At 40.5% G+C, this 24721-nt stretch overlaps 3 protein-coding genes across 13 annotated transcripts in view; 2 read left to right on the top strand and 1 right to left on the bottom strand.

Moving 5' to 3' along the window:
- Positions 1 to 166: 166 nt before the first annotated feature.
- Positions 167 to 4484, bottom strand: lrrc34 (leucine rich repeat containing 34). 5 transcript variants are annotated; one of them, XM_034559903.1, is made up of 11 exons: positions 4274 to 4484; positions 3509 to 3648; positions 3052 to 3164; positions 2908 to 2972; positions 2690 to 2803; positions 2171 to 2299; positions 1733 to 1828; positions 1495 to 1649; positions 1238 to 1393; positions 797 to 923; positions 167 to 726 (listed from the first exon to the last, which is right to left on the bottom strand). In XM_034559903.1, the coding sequence occupies exons 2-11, from the start codon at positions 3598 to 3600 to the stop codon at positions 493 to 495; spliced, it is 1281 nt and encodes a 426-aa protein (XP_034415794.1). In that variant the 5' UTR covers positions 3601 to 3648; positions 4274 to 4484; the 3' UTR covers positions 167 to 492. The 5 variants fall into 5 exon arrangements, with proteins under 5 accessions (XP_034415794.1, XP_034415795.1, XP_034415797.1 ...); XM_034559904.1 differs by having other exon boundaries at positions 1495 to 1646; XM_034559906.1 differs by having other exon boundaries at positions 2690 to 2779.
- mynn (myoneurin) lies at positions 4356 to 12502 on the top strand. Of its 5 annotated transcripts, none has more exons than XM_034559897.1 (9): positions 4356 to 4404; positions 4997 to 5051; positions 6115 to 6388; positions 6718 to 7754; positions 8343 to 8502; positions 9198 to 9376; positions 10220 to 10306; positions 10606 to 10731; positions 11306 to 12502. In XM_034559897.1, the coding sequence occupies exons 3-9, from the start codon at positions 6123 to 6125 to the stop codon at positions 11710 to 11712; spliced, it is 2262 nt and encodes a 753-aa protein (XP_034415788.1). In that variant the 5' UTR covers positions 4356 to 4404; positions 4997 to 5051; positions 6115 to 6122; the 3' UTR covers positions 11713 to 12502. The 5 variants fall into 5 exon arrangements, with proteins under 5 accessions (XP_034415788.1, XP_034415790.1, XP_034415792.1 ...); XM_034559899.1 differs by having other exon boundaries at positions 4361 to 4404; positions 6118 to 6388; XM_034559900.1 differs by lacking the exon at positions 4356 to 4404 and adding an exon at positions 4621 to 4728 and having other exon boundaries at positions 6118 to 6388.
- A 4079-nt stretch (positions 12503 to 16581) lies between these two features.
- Positions 16582 to 24721, top strand: part of pld1b (phospholipase D1b) — a 30430-nt gene continuing 22290 nt past the window's right edge. Inside the window, exon 1 of one of the 3 annotated variants that reach the window (XM_034559960.1) lies at positions 16582 to 16705. The gene's annotated coding sequence lies outside the window, so the exon portion shown is untranslated. The other 2 variants (XM_034559964.1, XM_034559962.1) reach the window with 2 other exon arrangements.

Raw genomic sequence — 24721 nt, 5'->3', positions numbered from 1 at the left:
ATAAATAAATAAATACAATTGAAATGCATTTCGCAGAGTTATATCGTTATCATGTCACCTGATTGATATCTTTTGTTGTTACTGAGGGAATTAATCGAGAGTTTTTCTCATAGACTTCTATACAACCAGAGGAGTCGCCCCCTTGTGGTCAGTAGAGAGAATGCAGCTTTAACACATGAAGCATAGACTTCTATACAACCAGAGGAGTCGCCCCCTGGTGGTCAGGAGAGAGAATGCAGCTTTAACACATGAAGCATCGGGTTGCCGTCTTCTATGAGCTCATCTCAATAGTTTTTAGTTATTCTGAAAAAATATATAATTTTATAAAGATCACGATAGAGCGATCCGGTTTTTATAAAATATGTGATGAACACTGACACTTGGCATTCACAGGTGTCTTTCACACCCTTAAAATCTGTGCACTGAATATTTAAATATTAATAAAATATAAATTTAGTTTGAGAGTTCTTTTTTTGGTTTAATTGCATTGTTTTATTTTAGTATATTTGACACATTTGTGCACAAGTGACGACGAGGTTCTGAAGCACAGCAGGACTGCAGGGAAACGAGTGTCCGGCTCTCAGTGGGCGGCGCGGCGGTGGAGTCGTAGCGTCTCCTCAAACCACCTGGGGCCTCGGCGAGGAACACCTGGCCGTCCACCTCGTACGCGCTGACGTCCGTCTGCTCCGGACGCAGCCGGCCGCCGTCGATCAGCTCCCTGAAGGCCTGAAGAGGAGAGCCGGAGAGTTAAAACGTGACGAACCGGCGAGGGGACGGGATGCGTTGGACATGTCACCTGACAGACGGGCTCCTCCAGGTGGTTCCCCCAGACGTAAAGGTGGTCCAGCGTTGTGTTGGCCGTCAACGCCCGAGCCAAAGACAGCAGACCCTCCGTCCTGATGTTGTTACTGCGGACAGACAGCCTGAAGGACAGAAACGGTTCATCTTGCTTCCATAAGTAAAAACTACTTTCTCCTCTTCAGACCTTTAAAAACCTTCAATTAAGTCAAAGCTGGAGATTTTCTCCTCTTCAGACCTTTTGAAAAAACCTTAAATTAAGTAGAAACTGGAGACTTTCTGATCTTCAGACCTTTACAAATCTTAAATTAAGTAGAAACTGGAGACTTTTGGCTCTTCAGACCTTTAAAAACCTTAAATTAAGTAACAACTGGAGGCTTTCTCCTCCCCAGACCATTAAAAACCTAGTAATAAGTCAAGATGGATGTTTTGGACTCACTCTCTCAGGGCGCAGCTCGGCCAGGCGACAGCCTCGCTCAGGTACGCGGCGCCTTTATCTTCGATCCGATTGGACGTCAGATCTACGACCTCCAAGGTCGGGTTCTGCTTCAGCAGGTCGGCTAGATGGCGCACGCCGTCGCGAGTCACGCGGTTACTGCACACGGTCAGGAGGGGGAGCGGGAGGATGTTAAAAGGGTGGAGGGTGTTAAAAGGGTGGAGGGTGTGAAAAAGGGTGGAGGATGCTCGTGTTGCTACCCGCGGAGGTCCAGGTAGCGCAGGCTGCCGTTGAGCCGCAGGCCTCTGGTCAGCCTCTCCATCCCTGTGTCGGTCATCCCCATCTTCCCCAGGTGGAGCTCCACCAGGCTGCCGTTCACCGCCAGCATCTCTGCCACGTGCACCGCCCACTCCTCCTGCGGGACGGACGTCTGGACCCAATGCCCACCTTTTGTATTCGTGCATCGAATGTGCTCTTTGATGCTCTGCGTGTTCGTACCTGGAGGCCGAAGAGCAGCGGCCGGCTGATGTCGACCGAGCGGAGAGTCTGGTTGCGCGTCAGGACGATGGCGAACGCAATGACGCTCTGAGTGTCCTGACGGGACGACCAACCGTCCACAGATCAGAGGAATCACTTCTTTTAGATCATTCAGATAAGATATACGTGTATATATATTACATTACATTACATTACATGTCATTTAGCTGACGCTTTTATCCAAAGCGACTTACAATAAGTGCATTAAACCGTGAGTCCAAACTCAGAACAACAAGAATCAAGCAAGTACAATTTCTTCAATAAAGTCAAACTACAAAGTACTATCCGTAAGTGCCATTTAAGTGCTACTAAAGTGCTATCGGTAAGGGACATTTAAGTATATATATATATATATATGTATATGTGTGTGTGTGTGTGTGTGTTTATAGATGCGTTTACCAGGTCGCAGGCAGCCAGCTCCAGCTCCCTCAGGGTGCTGTTCACCTGCAGCATGCGGGCCAGGTGCATCGCTCCTCTGTTCTCTATCTTATTGTTGGACAGTCTGAGAGAGAGCAAGGTGCTGTTACGCTGGAGAGAGAGAGACATATAGAGAGAGAGACACATATAGAGAGAGAGAGACAGAAAGAGAGAGATAATATCTTGTAAACAAGCTTAGTAGTAGCGCGTAAACAGTGTATGATGACCCAACATGTCATTATAAATAAAAAATGTCTGACTTCCTGTCGGGTTAGGGTATCGTTCGAGGAGGCTTTTAAAAAATATATTAGATATTTATGTTTTCCATATTTACATCCTCAGTATGGACCAACGGGCTCGGGAACGGCAGACAGGAAGTCAGACGGTATTAAGAGACGGACTAACACATTGTTGTTTTCTTGGTGTCTCCCTGTGATTGGTGCACAATGAGTCAAAGCATAGCGGCCGTTTGTGTGTTTGTGTGTGAGAAGGTTATAAAACCTGCAGACTCTTGGCGAGAACTTCAGCTCCGTCGCTCCGGATGTCGTTGAACGTCAAGTCCAGAGAGCGCAGAGACGAGCCGTCCTCCTGCTCGGGGGAACACGGAAAGATAAACTGGAACATGATTAATATGAAACATGACCCAAATTAATACATCACATTGTCACATCAACCATTTAATCTAATATAATGAATAACATCCCCCACTTCATGCTCACCTGGAGGAGGTCAACTAGGTGTCCAACCCCTTCGTCGGTTATGTTATTGTACCCGACATCAAGAGCTGTTGGTATAGAGAAAACTACTTTTAGATTGTTTACAAACATAAATAAAACTGTAATACAACAGGTGTTGCTGCTCACCTGTCACCCTCTTGTTGTCCCTCAGACACTTTGAGAGAGCGAGAACGTCTTTGTCATGGAGTCGCTGAGCGTCTCTCAGATGGTGGTTTCCTGGCAGCTTTATTGTGACACTACTGACAAATAAACAACAGCAACAACACTTAAATTGAGAAATACATTAATGCTGCCTTCAGGCACACTGCGTAATATCTATAAGCTGACATGCTGTGTTGTGGTTTTTTTCTAAATGAATGTGATCAAGAACAAAAGTAAAACCAGGCATGTGATCTATGATGTTGGCAGCTTATTTGCGGAAAGCATATACGTATTAGTAGTAACATTTTATTTATAAACTGTTGCGTTGCCATAGATAATACCAATATTAACCAGCAGTACATGAAGGCAACACTAACCTAAACAATTCGCTTTTAGTTGAAAATTAACCTTTCAGTTATTTAAATTACATTTAACCACTTACTTCGTGGCCGTCGCCTTCTCCAAAGCTTGTAAAACGTGTGGGTTTATTTCTATCATTTGTTCCGCGCAGAAAGCGGCGTAAAACTCCGACATATTGGTGGAGTTTCGAGGAGTTTCTGTGGCAACAAGGGAAGATGGCGTCTCGCGAAGGACAAAAAAGATAGAAAAATTGTTTAAAAAAAAGAAAAACACAATATATAATAAAATAGGATAGAATAAAAGAAAAAAAGCACAATAGATACAAAAATAAATAAATAATAATAAGTAAACTGCACAATAGATATAAAAATAGGATAGAATAATAAGTAAAATGCACAATTTATAGAAATTGGACAGAATACTAAGAAACATGCACAATATATTAAGAAAATAGGACAGAATAATATATAATTAAATTAAGTAACAAAGCAATTAACAAAAAAAATATTAACAGTATAACGGTGTTACACAAACACAGCCCAAAAATCTGTAGTAGAAGCTTTAATCTTAAAACAGTTGTGGATTGTGATTTCTGTAGATTCATATGTGGATTCATTCAAAGGGAATTTTTTTTTTTTAAAATTATTCTATCCTATTTTGTTTGATATATTGTGCATTTTTTATATTGTATTGCTTACTTGTTTGCAATACAATATTATATATATATAATATATATATTATATATATGATATAAGATGATTTTTGTTTTTGTTTATGCTGCTGTAGTAAATATATATAATGATTATTGTTTTTTGCTCCTGCTGTAGCAAAAATAATCCATCTCCACCTCACTCTCGTCCGTTTTCCGGGGCGGTGTTCATCTTGACCAACCCAACTCTCTCCACTAGAACGAAGTCTCGCGAGAACCCCCCCCCCCGACGTCACGGGATAATGGCTGAAGATCGCGGATATTAGAAGGTACTTTTCTTCCCCGTTGCTTTTATTTTACTTTGTGCCGGATAAATAACGGCGCATTCACGCGCGCGATGCGCCGCAATCGACGGCGGGCGTGCTCGACCCGTCGGCTTAATTAGGCGTTTCTGACATTTTGTGCCGAGTTGCGTCGACACACCGCCGGCACGCGCTGTCGAACCTTCGAAATAAGAGCACAATGTTTTCCGCGCTTTTTCGGCCACTACGACAGCCGTTGGTTTCGCACGTTCTTCGCCCTGGTTACACCGTTGACCGCCACGTTCGCTCCTCGGGTGGCAGGTGAAGTCCACGAAGGACTCACCTGTACAGGTGAATTGGTAAACCGCCACTAGAAGTGCGTTTAACGCGTCTGCGACGCTGCTGCTAACGTTAGCTTCGCCCCGAGGCCCGCTACGGGAAGCAGGCGGGAGCTTTTATTTTCCAAAACTACGTTTTTACATCTCACCTGTCAAAGCTGCTGATTCAGAGAGTGTCTGCGAGATGATACATGCTTTAAAATATATGTGTATATATATACTTTAATTATGCGTCATGTCTTCTTACACGTCCTGATATTCTTTTTTTGTTTTTTTTATAGCTACAATTTAAGAGTTAAAGAAAGAGGAGGCGGTGAAGCAGACTCACTACTGAGAGTAAGTTGACAAAGACACGGTACACAATAATTATTATATATATTATATGTAAAATATATATATGAATATATTAAAAATAATACATATTCATATATATGTCACATTCTTTTATAGATGTACTATATAATAATTATATACATTTAATATATATATGAATATATTTAAAATAATATATATATATGTGTGTGTGTATATATATATATTACATTATTTTATAGATTTAATATATATATATATATATATATGTGTAAAATATTGCAGGTATAAAAATATATAAATACAAAGAGATGAAAAGGAGAGAAATCATTAAAAAAACATAATACATCTAACTAAATGCAACAATGCCCTTGCTCAAAATCTACATAAATAAGGATGAACCTGTTTTCTAGACGTTTGCAGGACAGAAAGCTTGAAGAAGGTTGTTTTTACGGATGTGAGACGGGTCGTTCAGAATGCTGTGAGACGTGCAGCTCCATTGTTGTCTAAAAATAATGTAAAAACAACAAGCAGGGAGCCAGGCCGTTTCCTCCTGTCTGATAATCTTTGCTAAATACAGCAGACAGCTGTTTAAGGAAATTATTTAGCCTTTTCTTTTTTAAGAGAAAGATAATTAAACTTTTATATTTGTGACAGACTAACTTTTTGGCTTTTGTCTTTTCACGGGATTTATTGACATTAAGAACAATGAATAATAGTAACTTTGAAGCAATATAAACAAAAGATTAACATTTATATTTTTACTGATAGACGTTACAATACAATTACATTAATTTGTCTTTGGCCGTTTTAGTGCAGCAGACGTTTTAGATGTTTTCAATCAGACTTATTAAAAGCATCACATGAAACAAACCGTAAATATCTTGTAGCAGCAGTAATTTAAAAAAGATTAGTGTTTTCCTTTTTGAAAGCTGCCATTTGTTGTTCATGAGGCTGATTTCCTCTTGAAATTAAAATCTCAAGTTGATTGTCTCACACCCTGCAGCGCCCCCCAGAGGACAATAATGCCACTGTGATATTTATTCCTCCTCTTGTTGAGATAACCGTCTCTTCCATCGTTCACCAGCAGCAGAGATGGCTCAGGTCTTCAATCACGGGAAGCTGCTGCTGCAGCGCCTGCACCAGCAGCGGGAGATGGACTTCCTGTGCGACATAACCATCATGGTGCGAGACGTGGAGTTCAGAGCCCACCGCAACATCCTGGCCGCGTTCAGCAAGTACTTTTCCACCCAGGCCGAAAAGGGCCAAGACGTCACGACGCTGGACCCCGATAAGGTCAGCCGCTACGCTCTGGAGAAGCTGCTGGAATTTATCTACACGGGTCAGATGAACCTCAGCAGGTAAAGTGGCATCAAACACACCCTGGTTGTTGTTGTTGTTTTGGATTACAGATTTTAGATAAAATAATCCTTTGTTAGTCTCGCAGTGGGAACATTTACAGGATTTACAGCAGCAGACAAGCAGAGGGTAATAAACAAGAGATATAGTAATAAGAAACAATATCAAAAACTAGTGTTATAAATAAGCAATTAAACAATGAAAAAACAGTAAAGAATCCACAATAACTGAAATATTACATATACAGACAGAATAACTATTATTGCACGTTATTGCACCTGATTTGTTGACTAACTTGAAAGAGTAAAATGATTTTTTTTTTGTTTTTTAGCACCAGACAAGCAGCTGTGCGTCAAGCCGCCGTGTTCTTGGGAATATCCGAGGCCACGAAGTATCTGGTGGAAACGCCCCACTGGTCCGAGACGTCGCAGTCAGAGATGGATAAAGAAGCCGGTCTCTCTCCTCCCAGCCCGACCTCGCCCGGCAGCCCCTGCTCACCGGTTCCCCTCGCCATGATCGCCCTTGCCGGGGAGAGTCAGGAGGAGGGTGGGGCGGCTGGCGGGGAGGCCGGAGGGGAGGCCGGCGGGGAGCAGGGCGAGGAGGCCAGCTATATGGATATCGAAGAGGCGGAGAAGAGCGACACGGAATACACCCCTGTTGCACCGAAGAGTACCGGAAGAGGAACGGGACGGAAGAGAGGCCGGCCGAAGAGGAGCGAGAAGGTGGAGCCGAGCAGCTCCGCTGAGGGCACAACGAAAACCCCGGCTTACAGGGCGAGGGGGCGGGGCCGGGGGAGAGGCAGAGGGAGAGGCCGGGGGAGAGGGAGAGGGAGGGGGAGGGGGAGAGGCGTCGTCAAGAACGAGGATCTGTTTTTGGAAGATTCTGACGGGAGCGTGAAGGATTTCGACGACTTCTCGGAAGACTGGAGCCCCTCGCAGGAGGACGACGGCGAGTCCCTGGCGAAGAAGCCCCGGCTGAGCAGCGAGGAAGGGCGGAGGGGGCGGGGACGCGGTAGGGGGCGGGGCAGAGGGAGAGGCAGAGGGCGGGGCCGGAGGAAGATCGTGGAGGAGGGAGACGAAGGGGAGAGCGGCGGGGTGGGGATGGACGACATCATCAGAGAGGAAGACGACGAGGAGGAGGAAGAGGATGATGACGACGTGGAGGAAGGGGAGGTCGGGGAACAGGATCCGTCGGAGGTGGACGAGCTGTCGCTGTCGTGCACCGAGTGCAACAAGATGTTCAAAGACGTGAGCAGCCTGCGGCGGCACGAGAAGATCCACAAGGGCCTGAAGCCGTTCGTCTGCATCTTCTGCTCCAAAAACTTCCGGCAGGCCACCCAGCTGAAGACGCACCTGCGCATTCACACAGGTGAGGGGACCGAGGGCCAGGAGGTCACCTGCATGGGGATTAGCAGCAGGGAAATGGCTTTTTTTTTTTTTTCTTCTGCCATTTTGAGTACGATCGGGAATGAAACCAGGAATCTGCTATTGATTCTACAGTATTCATTCTCAATTCATTTGAGAATATTTATTTATTTATTTTGGTTTATTGATAGCCGATAACATTTAGCTTAAGTTGACGTCTTTTTAAATGTTTTTATTTGTATAACCAAAAAAATATTCAGTTTAAAGCGCAGAATAGAAGCATTTGAGAAACTGCAGACGACTTTTTTTCTTCCTGATGAATAACAAACAATTAAAATTGGTTGTTTTGCCAACTAAAGATTGTCCGCAGTTTATTTTAGTGGAGGCAGTGAAATAAAGAAGTTAAAGTAAAGAAGTTATTTGGCTGATCGAGGGAACGCGAGCTGTGGCGTTTCTACGTCACCCAGCAGCAGGAAGGAGAAGATTTATTCAAACCGTCATCTCGTGTTTCTTGAACTCAGGTTCTTCTGCCGGACTCGCGGAGGCTTTTCAGCGTGTTGTTCTAACTCTGCGTCTCTGGCGTTTGTTGCAGGCGAGAAGCCGTTCAACTGCTCCAGCTGTGACAAGTGTTTCGCTCAGAAGTGTCAGCTGGTCGCTCACCGCCGGATGCACCACGGCGAGGAGAAGCCGTACACCTGCGAGCGCTGCGGCTTCAAGTTCGCCACCTCGTCCAACTACAAAATACACATCAGGTACTTTGAGTATTATTATTACTGTTGTTCCAATTTATTTGTTTTTTTGTTATTATAATTATCATTAGCATGTATTTTGTATTTTATTATCATTATTGTTATTATTATTTATTTATAGTTAATATTATAATTACCCTCAATATCATTTATTATTATTATTATTCAATTTGTATTATTCAAATATTATTAATATATCATTATTACTGTTATTAATATATTAAAGTATTCTTCATGTATTATTATTATTATTATTAAAGGAGCATCAGCAGCTCTGTGTTAGAGAGTGGTAGAACGAAAAAGCCTTATTTTTGGGTAATTTTGCACTAAAGTTCTAAAACAAATGAGATGATACATTTTATTTTAAAGTATTTAATTCACACGTGAGTAAAGAACACCGGGCCTCACCACGTAGTTGATTCATACGGTCTAGTTATTATTTTAATCACCATAAAACACGCTGCACCGTGATTTATTTATCGTTTAACCGTAAGAACCGTAGAACTTTAACCACAATTATATAGTCAATATATCAACATCAAATAATGAAACAATGGGTTCAGCATTTATACGAAGAGTGTTGGGAGTAAATATGTGGTATAAACGCACCCCTGACTTTTTGATTCTCTGTCTGTCTGTCTGTCTGTCTGTCTGTCTGTCTGTCTGTCTCTCTCTCCCCCTCTCTCCCACCTCCCCAGACTGCACAGCGGGGAGAAACCGTACGTCTGTGACATCTGCGGCCAGGCGTTCGCTCAGTCCAGCACGCTGACGTATCACAAGCGGCGGCACACGGGAGAGAAACCGTACCAGTGCGACCTGTGCGGCATGTCGTTCTCCGTCTCCTCGTCTCTCATCGCGCACGCCCGGAAGCACACGGGTGAGGCCGGTTTCCTGCTTCCTCGTCTGAGCTGAACGCTTTGAATTTTAATTTTTAAAGAAGACGATTTGTTTAAATTTTGGATCAATTTGCAGAGACTGAATATCTTGTGAAGAAGCTGTGTAGTTAATAGTCTTTAATTCATTCTCATTATTTATTATCTGCCTCATTGCCAGCGTTTTGGTTTATTTTATTAATAATAATAATAATAATAATAATAAGTTTAATGATATCTGATACAGTAAAGTAATTAAAAAGATCAAAAAAATAATTGGCTAGAATTTCACAGAGTGACTGTAAACAGCATTTTTTTGTTTCTATTATTATTATTATTAATAATAATAATAATACATTTTATTTGATTATCGCTTTAAAGGGTACTCTTTTCATGGTAAAAATAAAAAGCTATAGAAGCAACAACAAGAGCGATAGCATAACAATAAGAAACAAAAACATACTTAGCTATCATCACAATAAATATGTAATAAATATAATACGTTAAATATGTAATGAATATAATACAATAAATATGTAATGAATATAATACAATAAATATAATACAATAAATATATAATGAATATAATACAATAAATATAATACAATAAATATGTAATGAATATAATACAATAAATATGTAATAAATATAATATGTTAAATATGTAATAAATATAATACAATAAATATGTAATTAATATAATACATTAAATATGTTATGAATATAATACAATAAATATGTAATTAATATAATACAATAAATATGTAATTAATATAATACAATAAATATGTAATAAATATAATACAATAAATATGTAATTAATATAATACAATAAATATGTGTTTCAGGCGAGACTCCGTACAAATGTTCGCAGTGTGACGGAAGTTTTGTGACGTCTTCGGAACTGAAGAAACACATGAGGCGGCTTCACCCAGGTGAGTTTACCTGAATCCCACCAAGAGCAGTGAGGCTTCATGTGGCTCCAGTAGACAGCTGACACTTCAATAACAGCCTCGAGGAGGAGAGGAAACGCGTCATGTGACCAACAAGCAAGAGCGTCTGTTGGTGGAGCAGCAGGTGACGTCAGTGATGTCATACGGAGTCCAATCGGGAGATGATCAATGAATTGTTTGGCTGAGAATCGAGTTTAATGATTATCAGACTTCTTGTGTTGCTGCTCGAGAGAAATGTGATTTTAAAACGTTTGTTTGTTTGTTTATTTGTTTGTGTGCAGAGGGGAACACCGGAGTGCAGTGTCTGCTGTGTGGAAACCGCTTCGCCAGCGTGAAGAACATGATCAAACACCAGGAGAAGGCTCACGCTGATGAAGTGCGGCAACACAAGGAGAGAGCCAGAGCAGGTGTGTGTGTGTGTGTGTGTGTGTGTGTGTGTGTGTGTGTTTATAAGTAACAGACAGAAACGATCACATTTTGATTCAACAGTGAATCTGTTGCAACATATGAGACGAGTGATGGACAAATTGTTTTATAAAGACTTCTTTTGTGTATTATTTTTTATATTACATATATTATATGTCGCACTGTTCCTTTAAGAGAAACTACTGATTTTAGAGCAGCCGAGGTACTTAAAATAAAAAAAGTCGTAATCATTGACTTTACATCTTTCAGCCGTGACCAGATCCACTCGTTCCTTTCTTACCTTTCACAATAAAAGCCTGGAAGCTGTGTCGCTGTCCACCTGAGAGAGAATTCAAATTCACTCAGAGCATTAGAGCTTTAGACAGACTGTCAATATACCTTTTTATTTATTATTTATTTTAAATATTTTTTTAGTGTGTTGTTTATTCGTCGAGTCTCCGGTGTGACGTTACTTTTTGCTTGTGTTTTAAGAAACCGAGACAGAACACTTCACCTGTTTGGTAACTTTCTGTTGTGCGTGTGTGCGTGTGTGTGTGTGTGTGTGTGTGTGAGCAGTCGTCCTCCTGTCTTCCAGTCATCCCGTGGCCTTCGTCCAGAGCAAACTCACCCAGGAGAACAGAGGCATGGCTTCCATCCCGGAAGCCGGCGAGCCGGCGAACCCCGAGCCGACCACCCCGGACCCCAAAGCCCCGCCGGCGTCCGCCTCTGGCGACGCCCCCTCCGCCGCCCCCTCCGCCGCCATCGTTCAGGACTTCAAGCCGGAGCCCACTCACACCGCCATCACCGCCGACGCCGACCAGGTGACCTTCGAACCCGACCAGGAGGAGCAGACCATCAACTCGGACACGCTCCACGCTCTGGTGGAGCAGCTGCGGCCGCCGCCGTCTCCGGCCCAGAGCCTGGAGCAGATCGTCATCATCCGGACGGTGGACAACGGCGAGCACAACCCCCCTCAGCAGTGAGTCGCGGGCGCTCGGAGGCGTCGACGGACGGTCGGAGAATTCAGCTTCATCGCAAGTTCATACTTTTCACTGTTGTTGTTATTGTTGTTTTGTTTTTTTTTCCGTAATAATGACGCTTCGCTCGCCGCGTCGATGGACGTAAAAAAAAAAAAAAAAACTCCGGGTTCGACACACGACGGCGAAACGGGGGAAATTATCCACCAAATTTCTCCGGCGTAAACGTCCCGTCATCGACTTCCTGTTTTCGACTTCGGCCCATCGCAGCGGAGGGATGCATCCCGACATTTCAGGTGCACTCACTTTTATATTCGCCTCCAAAAGAAAAGTGAGTATTTTGTTGTTGTTGTTGAATGGTGGGAAGTACGAAAAAAAAACAGGACTTTTGAGTTGTACACACACATTTAGCTCCTGGTCCCTTTAGAGTACTTTTTAAATGTCCCGGGGACTATCGGGTTGGAGTCTTCTCTCTCTCATCGACAGTATTTAGACATTTTGTAATCGCTTCATCGCGCCGCGGCTGATCCGGAGGAGACGACAGAGTCTGAGAGATTCTGAACGTTTCAGCTCGTTTGTGTCGAGACATTTGTTTGTTTTGTTTTGTTTGTTTTGGTCCCCCCCCCCCCCACACTAATAGAATCAGAAACATTAACACTGCTTTTAGTCTTCAGCGGATACGAGAATAAAAGTCTTCGCCGGTCGCTTTTGAGCGAGTTTATTTTTGCATCTTCTGAACACCAAATGCAGCTTTAAATTAAATAAATGTGTAAAACTTCTCTTCCCCCCCCCCCCCCCCCCCCCCCAAAAAAAACGTTTCTGTTGCCTCTAATATCAACAAGTGTTCATCAGAAATAAAACGCTCACACTGTTTTCGTAGATAAAGTAGTCGGTAGACGACGAGCTCTGATCTGATTTTATTCGTCTCAAAGTGTTTGACATGGTGTTTTTTTATTATGTCATGTGATCATCACTCTGCTAACGCAAACCAGCTCTTTGTTACAGTGTTATATAGTTTTGTGTTCTTTTTTAAAGCCGCTGTTTTAGCAGATATTATATTTCTATCAACTTTAGACTTTCTTTTTTTATTTTATTTTTTTCTTTGGGATAGAAAGCGTCTACATTACTCGTGTACAGAAATGTGAATCGCATTAAACAAGTTCCCCCGCTGTACAGAAAGGGACAATCGGACGTGTGTTTGTCTCCGTCTCTGCTGAGAATAAATGATTATTGATGATGGTTCTCTTCATGACTTTCTTTCAGTATCTTCTTGGTTTTTTATTTGAGGTCTTTGTGGTTTTTAAAAGCACTTTAGAAACAGAATAATTTTAATTTCTGTTTAAAACGTTCAACTTCTTAACATTTTACAAAGGAAGCTACTCGGAAGTAAATACAGTAATAATTTAATAAGGCTATATATATGTATATATATATATATATATACATATATATAATTTTATTTTTTAATGCAATGACTTTATATTAGTGATAATTTCCCAAAAGCATCAATCACATCCCCGCTTTTACTTTTGTAGCTAGGAAAAAAAAGTAAAATATGTTCAAGGTGTTTCCAGATGTTGAAGATCAATAATCAAAGAATATTTAATTGAATTAAAATAAAAACAACATGACAACAAAAGAATGTGTTGTACAAACTAATATAATATAAATATTTATTTATATATATATAATAATTGCTGTACAAACATTACAACATTCAAACTAATAGAATATATTTATATGTATACATATTTATGTATGTATGTATATATATATATATTAATTTCAAACAGTACAACAAAAGAATGTGTTGTGTAAATATATATATATATATATATATATATATATATTCACTACAGTCCAGTTTATTTATTTAGAGCACATTTTAGCAATAACACTAAACTTCAAAAGACAAAGTGCAAAAAGAAATGCAATAAAAACACAGATCACAGAAAACAAACTAATCAATTAACGGAGAACATACTTGCCATCACTAAATGCTAAAGATCTTCCACTCTAGAAAAGTGCTTTTCTGCTGCATTCGTCTTCGTTACGGTGAACTCTTCCTCTCCGAGAGAAGTGAGTTGAATATTAAATGAATAAGCAAACTAGAAAGCTTCACAACATCCTGCAGCTGATGGAGCCTTTGAACCTCTCGCCACATGCAAGTGATCTACACTAGAAAATATTGGTGAACTTCTAAAGCATTTAGAAATTAAATGTGGGAAATGATTTGGCAAAACATGCTGCTAACTGAAATTCATCAATAAAATATACCGTTCTGTCCTCAGAAAAATGAAAGTAGTTGTTTTGATATGACTTTACAATTAAACCATAATGAGGTAAAAATAAACTGGACTTTAACATTAAAGAACTGTACTTGAGTACTAATTTATCTGATTTGAGACACTTACGGTAACTAATTACTTTTTACTTCCCTACGTTTATTTTAACGTTTTACTTTAATCAAGATTTTTATATACAAAATATGTGAAAACGAGGGAAAAAGCACAGCATTTCAGCATTATGGTAACACACACACACACACAGCCCGATAATATATATGTCTTCTGAAATGGACCATTCTGCATGAGTATTGCATTTCAGCATGATGGTGAGTTTTTGTGGAAACATTTAAAATGCTATAAACTCTGACAATTAATGTTTCTAACGAGAACTTTCATCTAGTGTTGTTTCTGGTGCCCCCTGTGGACTAAAGTGGTAGTGTTGGTTCTGGTGCCCCCTGTGGACTAAAGTGGTAGTGTTGGTTCTGGCGCCCCCTGTGGACTAAAGTGGTAGTGTTGGTTCTGGTGCCCCCTGTGGACTAAAGTGGTAGTGTTGGTTCTGGTGCCCCCTGTGGACTAAAGTGGTAGTGTTGGTTCTGGTGCCCCCTGTGGACTAAAGTGGTAGTGTTGGTTCTGGTGCCCCCTGTGGTCTAAAGTGGTAGTGTTGGTTCTGGCGCCCCCTGTAGACTAAAGTGGTAGTGTTGGTTCTGGTGTCCCCTGTGGACTAAAGTGGTAGTGTTGGTTCTGGCGCCCCCTGTAGACTAAAGTGGTAGTGTTGGTTCTGGTGCCCCCTGTGGACTAAAGTGGTAATGTTGGTTCTTGTGCCCCTTGCTGGTTCAGGATCAGCTAGTTGATGTATCACAGGTTTGTTATGATTATCATTTCAGACATCAAACAGGAAGAGTTAGACTTCCTGCACTATGATGTTGCTCAATGCACGTTGACATCTGTGTGTGTGTGCTTGTGTGTGTGTGTGTGTGTGTGTGTGTGTGTGTGCTTGTGTGTGTGTGCGTGCGTGTGTGTTTGATTATGAGATAGCAGGTTTCACTTTTTCTAAAGTCACGCAGCTTTACATCAGTGAGGAGGGTGATGATGTGGCCCAAAGAGTCAGTCTGTCTGTCTGTCTGTCTGTCCGCCTGTCTGTCTGTCCGCCTGTCTGTCTGTCTGTCTGGCCACCTGTCTGTCTGTCTGTCTGTCTGTCTGTCTGTCTTTAATTTCGTTTTGGCTGCAACATTGAAACAAATCTAATCATTTAAATCCTTTTGGTTCTCAAGTTGAGATCTGTTGGAAAAAAATCACCTTGATTTCATTTAATATCACCCTGATTTCATGGATTCCTCGAGCTGCAACGTGTGAACTCTGCTCTCTGCTTTTTTTGACGCCAGGAAGGAATTTCTAGGAATGTTCATTTCAGCCAAGCAACACACACACACACAAAAAAATCACTTTTCCTGTTCTGCTGGATAAGAGCCACTGACGACATCTGAAACATGAAAGAAGACACTGATTCTGACCCTGGAAGCTCATCTGACTTCCTGTTACACGGTGAAACTCCCACATTACCAACGACATGTAAAGTCAGCCCCCCCCACCCAATCTTCTCTCCCACATAAACACAGAGCTCCTCACACATCAATTATGTGCTTCAGTTGATTGCAGACGTCAGCTCTGTTCCTTTAATATTCCTGCAGGGGAGTTAAAGTCAAGCAGTGAGTTCAGTGTTTCCTCTCGTCTCCTATGAATCCAAACCTCTGAGGTGTTTTTATTAATTTTATCCTCCATATAGAAGATACATCATGCATATGGAAGATATATCTTCCATATGCATGATGTATCTTCTATATGGAGGATATATTATCCATATGGATGATATATCTTCTATATGGATGATATATCTTCTATATGCATGACATATATCTTAAAAAATGAAGTATGTGTTTCTCTTCTGTTCAGAAGCTGCAGGCGTGGTTTAGCGCAGAAAGCCGCTGGAGCGAGTGCATCCGGAAGTTCCCCTTCAAAATAAACGTTTTGTATTATTATTTTGTGTTTGTTTGTATAATTATAGTTAACAGAGATTGAAACAAAGACGGTATTTTTTCTGATATTCAGTGTGGTATTTATAATCCAGTATTTTGCATAATGCTTGCTCTATTTTGTGATAATATTTTGGGGAAAGTACAAACATTTAAAAGTAACCTGATAATTACCAACTTTATTTTACCAAATAGCTGCACGAGAAATATACATCATGTATATATTTTCAGTTTGTTTTGGTTTTATTTGACTAAAATGTGTTTATATTATTATCCTTATTACTATTATCATTATTACTATTATTCTTATCACTATTATTATCATTGTTGATAATCAATATCGCTGTCACCATTATCAATATTATAATTTTCTTTACCACTGTTATTATCATTGTAGATTTATCAGTATTTTTCATGATTATTATAATAATAATCGTTATTATATTATATTAACATATTATAACATTATATATAGGACAATGTGGAGACGAGAAACTGGGAAATTCCAAACCTTCTGGAGCCACCGACACTGCAAGACAGTTTTATTTTGAAAGTGTCTCCACAGGAAGTCCATTGGTGGCTCACTCTGGTGTTTACAGACGTGGTGGATGTGGCGCTCCGCTCAGAGCTCGTCGGGTCACTCAAACCAGCAGCTGCTGCCGCTTCAGTTCACGCGAGAAGGTAAGAAACTAAATCCATCACACCGCAGTTTACCTGCGCGGTGAATATCTCATTGACCATTCTGCTGTCTGTGTGTGTGCGTGTGTCTGTGCGTGTGTGTGCGTGTGTCTGTCTGTGTGTGCGTGTGTGTGCGTGCGTGTGTCTGTGTGTGTTTTGGGGTTTTAACCACATCACTGTTTGGGGAAGTTTGCTCCTGTGGCGGCAGCGCAGGTGCGTAAAACGCGTAATTAGTGGTCATTTGCGCGTAAAGTTGGTGCGTAACGAGCGGAACGGAGACGCGGCGTTGGCGTTGCGGGGGTCTCTCTCTCTCTCTCTCTCTCTCTCTCTCTATTTAATTTTGTTGGCACGTGAAGGCATCCGTCCTGCTCCTCCGCAGTGGCGACGGTGTGCGGCTGGATCTCAGTGGCCAGATGTCGCACTCTGCGCCTCACGAGGATCCAATGGAGGCCGAACCCTGGATGGGTGTTCCCCCCGCGAGGAGGATCGGAACGGGTCAGACCTGATACGGAGGAGCGCGCGCGCCGCCGCTTCTTCCTTATTTTCACTCGTCGATACTAAAGCACTTCCTTCGGAATCCTCCAGCGCATCACACGGCCGATGCCCTCCAGCGACTCCTCCTCCCCGAACCCGATGTCGGAGGTTATCGATCCGGAAAACAAGCTCACTGTCACTTTTAAACGTTTGTTGAGATTCCTGAAGCCAATGATTCATCGCCACTGACGGACGTCTCAAGACACCCAGCTGCATTGTGGGTCGTGGAATTCTCCAGAGCATCACCGCACATGAGGAGAAGAGGAATGTTTGGTCTCCGCGGAGGAGACGTGGACAGAATAATGGAAACACTCAGTTCGACACCAAATTAACATAATATTATATTTACATATTCATTAAATTCATTTGTTGTACTGAAAACCTTTTCAACTCATTAACTATACTTTTTGTCACGATTTTAAGGATACCGATAATTTATTACATTTTTTAAATACTGATGTTCATTTTTAGAAAAAAACTAAATATCTTCACATAAAAACTGCTATTATTAACTCATTTTTAAAATTTATTTACATAATTTATTATTAATCAGCCTTAGTCGATGCATGTTTTTTTTCATGATGAATGACGTATTTCGAAGAAACAAATAAACACATTAACGGTCGGATTTAAAATCGTAGTTTTGTGTGAATCTTCCAGATCCGTCGATTTTAAATCGGCTAATTTATAAAAATCGATTAAGAAATTTAAAGTGTATGAAAATGGTTCCATATTTTACAAAGATAATATAAAAAATATATATTTCAGGTTGTTTTTAAATGTTTTATAGTTATATTATTGATTCTTTTTAAAGGAATCGATACCAAATGAACAACCGAATTAAAACCTAAAAATAATTCAAATTAAAACTAATCAAGCGAGCAATCAGACTCCAGATCTGTTTCCTTGCCGTCGTCAAGGAGACGCTGCGTTGCATGTTTAATTTATTTTTGCCTTCGCTCGGTGATTATTTGGGGATGCCAAACTACAACACGTCATTATGGGTTTCGCCCTGAAAGTGTACACTATTTTAATCTTTATAATTATGACACTTATGCAGCTGATTGTGATCAATCATACTTCTCTATTCACGATCGATTCGGTCAGTAGAGGACTCGCTTCATTTCACAAAGGTGTGTTATCGTGTCGTTATCGTGTCGCTATCATGTCGTGCACCCCAACGTCGGCTCGTGGGGCCGTTTGCAGATTTAAAACAATCGAGAGAGAAACAATCCGACATTGTGTTCGGAGGAGAAGAGAAACGTCCTTTGAGAGGCTTCTTCTGTTTTTATGCAGCAAGCAGAAGCTGAATCCATCAGCAGGGTTATTTGTGTCTGTGTTAAACCAGTTAATGATGTCAGAGGAACATTGCTGCAACCCTGCAACAGACATTTATTCACTTTATTTCCACATCCAGTAGTTGGAGAGCAACAGGGTGATTCCTTCGGAGTCTTTGTGTCCGTTATTCTCTCTTTTAGCTCTGTTTTTGGTCTTAATCAAGCAGGACGGTCGACTGAATGAAGCTGTATTATGTTTTACAAAGGTTAATCTTTCACTGCTGGTTGTTGTTAGCAGCATTGGATGGATTACTGACAAAATCTGCTGAACGAAAACCTCAAAAACAACCACAAAGAGACACAAAATGACTTAAAAATAAGATGCAAAGAGACACAAAATAACTATAGAGGAAAGATGGCTACAAAGAGATGCAAAATGACTTAAAATAGATGCAAAATGACCAGAAGGAGACACAAAAAGGTCACATAGACGTGTAAAATGACTACATGGACTCGTTTGAGAGCTGTGGTGTTTCGGGGCCCCGTTCATGTCTTCTCAGGGTCTATAATGGTGCTTTGGAGCTCTGATGTGTCTTCTTTACAGTGTTGAAACGCCGCTGTGGGGCAACGACACGCTGCTTTTGGGGCAAGAAGACGTTGTTGTTGTAAAACCGGTGTGAGACAGGAAGTCTGAGGAAAGAGAGGAGAAGCTCTTCCTTTCTTTTTTCTCTCTATTCGATTAGCATGTGAGTGGATGGGCGTGTCCCACGGGTGTTTTAGAAAGACCTGCTCTTCCAGTCTCAAGTGTGAGTCATTTATATTTCTTTTTGTCATGAATCAAATGGGGCAAAGTTCTCCCGAGGAGGCCGACTAATGGGCTCCGCTGTGGCTGCTCAGGTAGAATACTGTGTGTTTGATTTATATATTCAGATAATGGCTCTTCCAGCACACATAGTGCACGGCCAGGGAGTGCTTAATTGACTTTGTGGGTGTGAGTGTGTGTGTGTGTGTTCTTGTACCCAACACACACACTCGCAGATGGACGGGGGGGAGCTCAAGGGGCCGCGGGCGCGGTGGGAGAGGTCCATCTTCTAATCAGTATTGTCAGCAGTGAAATGTCACACAATGTCACACAATGTCACACAATGTCACACAATGTCACACAATGTCACACATTGACACACATTGACACACATTGACACACATTGTCACTCACAAAGACGACGGGAATGACATCGGAGCTCAAACTCTCGGATGGCGTCTTTTCTTTTTTCCGTGACTCCACCACATTGGTGTTATTTCCATAATCCCCTTTAACCGGACTCCGAACGTCTCCGTGTAGCCGAAAGGTCGCAGGTTCGATCTTCCCTCCGGCGGCGGCGCGTCGTCGTGTCGAATCGACTCTCCCGTCGGAGAGAAGCGACTCCCACTTCTTTCCTCGGACTCTGTGTCCGGATCTGAAGGATATTTACACAGTTTACATTCTTCAGTCGGTAATCAGAAGGAAGTTTATTCTATTTATTGACCCGACACGCCTTCAGCAAATGTCTTCGACTTGTTTAACAATCGGGGAGCCGCCTGCAGGATCACAGTCTTTATTCCGCCGCCGGGCTTTTCCCTTGTTGTTGTGCTGGAAACGTTTGTACGAAGTGGGCGTCGTCGTGGAGACGTCACACTTGTTTGGGGTTTTGAAGCCTCGAGTTTGGCATTTTGGCCGTCGGCATTTGGGATTTTTTTTGTTTTTTGCAACTGGTGAAACGTAAGTGAGCACTTTTCGATTATCCTCATCCGATATGATATCCGACAAAAAGTTCAAGAAATCCAGCAAACCCCCGTGTCGGTTTCTGCTCGTGTTTTCAAAATAAACTTCCGTCTTCACAGGAAACGACTCCGTTAGGTTCAGGCAACAAAACAATTTAGTTATGTTGAGAAAAAGATCGTAAAAATAGTTATTTATGTTGAGGAAAAGATCGTGAAATATTTAATTGGGTTGAGGAAAAGATTGTAAAATAGTCAGTTAGGTTGAGGAAAAGATCGTACAATATTTAGTTAGGTTTAGAAAAAGATCGTAAAAATAGTTATTTATGTTGAGGAAAAGATCGTGAAATATTTAATTAGGTTTAGAAAAAGATCGTAAAAATAGTTATTTATGTTGAGGAAAAGATCGTAAAATATTTAATTGGGTTGAGGAAAAGATTGTAAAATAGTCAGGTTGAGGAAAAGATCGTACAATATTTAGTTGGGTTTAGAAAAAGATCGTAAAAATAGTTATTTAGGTCGAGGAAAAGATCGTAAAATAGTCAGTTGGGTTGTGGAAAAGATCGTGAAATATTTAATTGGATTGAGGAAAAGATCGTAAAAATAGTTATTTAGGTTGAGGAAAAGATCGTAAAATAGTCAGTTAGGTTGAGGAAAAGATCGTACAATATTTAGTTAGGTTTAGAAAAAGATCGTAAAAATAGTTATTTATGTTGAGGAAAAGATCGTGAAATATTTAATTAGGTTTAGAAAAAGATCGTAAAAATAGTTATTTATGTTGAGGAAAAGATCGTAAAATATTTAATTGGGTTGAGGAAAAGATTGTAAAATAGTCAGGTTGAGGAAAAGATCGTACAATATTTAGTTGGGTTTAGAAAAAGATCGTAAAAATAGTTATTTAGGTCGAGGAAAAGATCGTAAAATAGTCAGTTGGGTTGTGGAAAAGATCGTGAAATATTTAATTGGATTGAGGAAAAGATCGTAAAAATAGTTATTTAGGTTGAGGAAAAGATCGTAAAATAGTCAGTTAGGTTTAGTTTGTAGTTGTTTTTGGTCTGTAGTTGTTTTGGTCTCCTTTGTAGTTGTTTTGGTCTCTTTGTAGTTGTTTTGATCTCTTTTGTATTTGTTTTGGTCTCTTTTGTATTTGTTTTTGGTCTGTAGTTGTTTTGGTCTCTTGTATTTGTTTTGGTCTCTTTGTAGTTGTTTTGATCTCTTTTGTATTTGTTTTTGGTCTGTAGTTGTTTTGGTCTCTTTTGTATTTGTTTTTGGTCTGTAGTTGTTTTGGTCTCTTTTGTAGTTGTTTTTGGTCTGTAGTTGTTTTTGGTCTCTTTTATAGTTGTTTTGGTCTCTTTTGTAGTTGTTTTGGTGTCTTTGTGGTTGTTTTGGTGTCTTTGTGGTTGTTTTGGTTGGTCTCTTTGTATTTGTTTTGTTTCTCTTTTTAGTTGTTTTGGTCTCTTTTTTGTATTTGTTTTGCATCTTTTTGGCCCGTTTTCAGTCATGAGTCTCTTACTTTGCAGATTGTCTGATTTCTTTATCGTCTTTCTGTGTCTCTTATAGTCGTTCTATTAATTTCTCGTCTCTTATTGGTCAGTCGGGGGGCTCAGGACGCCCCTTCAGTAATCCATCGACCTGAGGAGATGAATTGGTGATGAAATGGTTCTTGAAATATTTCTCTCTCTCTCTCTGACAACTTTTACTTCTTTGAATACTTGATGTCATCGTCTACATTTTTCACTTCATCTCACTTAAAGGGATTAACCCTGGAATAATCATAGACTTTCATTATAATTCATTAATACGTTTGATACATTAAACAAATAAATAGCCATAATTAGTACAAAATTAAATTTAAGTGGTGTGTTCTCCTCAAACAAATGAAAACAGCAATGCAGGAAACAAATTAATTAGGCCAAAACATTTTAAAGGGCCTTTCAAACTTCATTTCAATTATAAATTTAATTCAGAATGTAATCATCCACTCCGAAACCATGACGTTAAATAACATCCAAACTATCTGCATAGCTGCGCACCAGGAGAGGTAAACAAGACCAACCTGCGCTGCCTGTATGACAAGCTTTGTGGAAATGTATATTTACATATGCAAATGATACATTAGCATATTAATATGTGCTGCATAAATGACCAGAACAGAAACCTGAATATTGGATAAAGCAAAGTTCAAAATGCTAACTAACCCCTCCGTAGAAAGCTTCATAATATATACATTTTATTAATAAATGTAGTTTAAATGAGGCTCTGAATGATGTGTCAACAAACCCCTCTGCATAAAGCTTCATAATATATAGTTTTTATTAATAAGTGTGTATAAATGAGGCTCTGAATGCTGTGTGAACAAACCCATCTGCATAAAGCTTCATAATATATATTTTTTATTAATAAATGTGTATAAATGAGGCTCTGAATGCTATGTGAACTAACCCCTCTGTAGAAAGCTTCAGAATATATAGTTTTTATTAATAAATGTAGTATAAATAGTCTCTGAATGCTGTGTGAACAAACCCCTCTGTAGAAAGCTTCAGAATACATAGTTTTTTTTAATTAAGAGTTATTGTATAATAGGGTCATAACATGACCTCATAGATATCACCATGAAAATTCACCACTTCATCACTCGCATTAAGAGGCGGAGTTATTGTGTTACAAGTGTTATGAAATGTCAACAAAGTAGTAAAATAAATGTTTTCTTTCCAAGAGTCTGAAAGAAGACGTGTTATTGATTTAGCATGTCAGAATTGTGCTTTAATGGTGCAAAACAGACTCCATTTATTTAGTGTTTTCTACCACTGAGATTATCTTATTATTACACGGTAACCGGTCCATGCAGGGGACAGATCTGACCACCAGGGGGCAGCGCCACACACTGCCTCTACTAAGGTTCTCCAATGGGAGACCCCCCCTCTGAAAGGTCTTCAGTGCATTTGAGTTTGAGAGGTGTGTTCCGTTGGCTTCCTGCCGTCCAGCAGCAACACCTCACTGGTCTTGGGATTAAAACCAGTTTGTCAGTTGCGTCACACTCGGAAGAGGCTCGGCTTTCCAAGAATTAAAATACGCAGAGGAAACATCTTTTTATTGCGTTCTGAGCCCTTTTGATTGATACTTTAAATATAATGAAATTCCAGTTAAAATCCAAAAAGAAGCCCGAATCTATGGAGCCGAATCTATGGAGCCAAAATCTAATTCAACAATGTATTCTAAATAAAAAATAAGTGACTGAAAAGTTTTGTTGGGTTAAATATAACTTAGATTCAGTTCTTTTATTTTTTATTTTTTATAAAATATATTTTTTTCATTTTTCAGTAGCAGATTTTATATTTTCAACTTTCAATCTTTTTTTTCAGGTTCAGTTCTTTTTTTTTCACTTTCAAACTTTTGGCTGGGATCTGCCGTGGGGGGGGGCGTGGTCTCAACTACAGGGGCGTGGTTTCAAATACAGGGGCGTGGTATCATGAGTGACAGAAGGCTCAGGACCTGCCTCAACTACGTTGCCTTCAGGAACGCGACAACTATGACTCAATACTTTATATACGCCAGATTCACGGGATTGGCAGTCAACTAAATGTACGCTAGTGACTAAATTATGTTTATTAAGCTGTTTCAGACCATACTTGATACCACAGGCAACACTCGCTATGGTGAGCTACGTGCATTAACGTTGATGTGACAAAAGAAAACACAGTTGGTGATATATTCACTAATGTGAGGGTTACATTAATAGCACTCTGTAAACCCTTCAGTTTCTCCTAAACTCAGTTTCACAGGAGACTCATTAGAGGGTCAGACGGCGGACATGATCAGCGGTTTGAATCTTAATGGGAACCGTGTGTCCTCTGATTTTGGTCGCCAGTCAATAAGTAATATCGTCGTCGTTAAGATGGAGCCGCTGTTTTCAAAAGACACCCGATCCTGTGCAGTGATTCACTGAAGGTCGTTATCGTCACGTGACTTTAATCTGGATGAATGTGTGCTGCACAGAGTAGAATATGGTCTTTAATATAAAACATTACACACAGTGTTGTATCACACGTTAATCTGTGTGGATCACAGCTGACCGTCATCGCTACGCGGTTTGAGGATATTTGTTTGATAGACAGGCGTCAACTTGACATCAGATTAATAAAGATATATAATACAAATATATGACGGACAACAGCGTTTTGTAAAGGATTTATTGACGTGAGTGTTTTGAATAGACGCATACCGCCAACTTAGTCGTTCACTCTCGCTAAGTGTCCTCGCTAAGTGTCCTTGCTAAGTGTCCTCTGCGTCTCCAGCGCAGCCTCACGGTCTGGTGGTGAAGTTTACAGTAAACTGATTTACTGTTTATAGTCTTTAAACAGAATGTGACAAGAGGCTCAGCGGCTCGTCTTCCTCACTTAAAAAAAATTATAAACCAGATAATTCAAAAACCAGTTCATCTCACACACCGGAC

Source organism: Cyclopterus lumpus, chromosome 20 (genome assembly GCF_009769545.1).
Source record: "Cyclopterus lumpus isolate fCycLum1 chromosome 20, fCycLum1.pri, whole genome shotgun sequence".
Lineage (NCBI taxonomy): Eukaryota > Metazoa > Chordata > Actinopteri > Perciformes > Cyclopteridae > Cyclopterus > Cyclopterus lumpus.
Note: the sequence above shows the minus strand (reverse complement) of the source record. Positions and strands in the feature narration are given on the sequence as shown.

What these genes read in the sequence shown, in the direction of transcription:
- lrrc34 (XM_034559903.1), bottom strand. Translation starts at nt 3,600, where the DNA reads ATGTCGGAGTTTTACGCCGCTTTCTGCGCGGAACAAATGATAGAAATA. An exon ending in CGCTACCTGGACCTCCGCGG is followed by an intron (nt 1,394 to 1,494) that starts GTAGCAACACGA and finishes GACCGTGTGCAG; the next exon opens with TAACCGCGTGACTCGCGACG. An exon ending in TGGAGGAGCCCGTCTGTCAG is followed by an intron (nt 727 to 796) that starts GTGACATGTCCA and finishes TCTCCTCTTCAG; the next exon opens with GCCTTCAGGGAGCTGATCGA.
- mynn (XM_034559897.1), top strand. Translation starts at nt 6,123, where the DNA reads ATGGCTCAGGTCTTCAATCACGGGAAGCTGCTGCTGCAGCGCCTGCAC. An exon ending in AACTACAAAATACACATCAG is followed by an intron (nt 8,503 to 9,197) that starts GTACTTTGAGTA and finishes CCACCTCCCCAG; the next exon opens with ACTGCACAGCGGGGAGAAAC. An exon ending in GCACGCCCGGAAGCACACGG is followed by an intron (nt 9,377 to 10,219) that starts GTGAGGCCGGTT and finishes TATGTGTTTCAG; the next exon opens with GCGAGACTCCGTACAAATGT.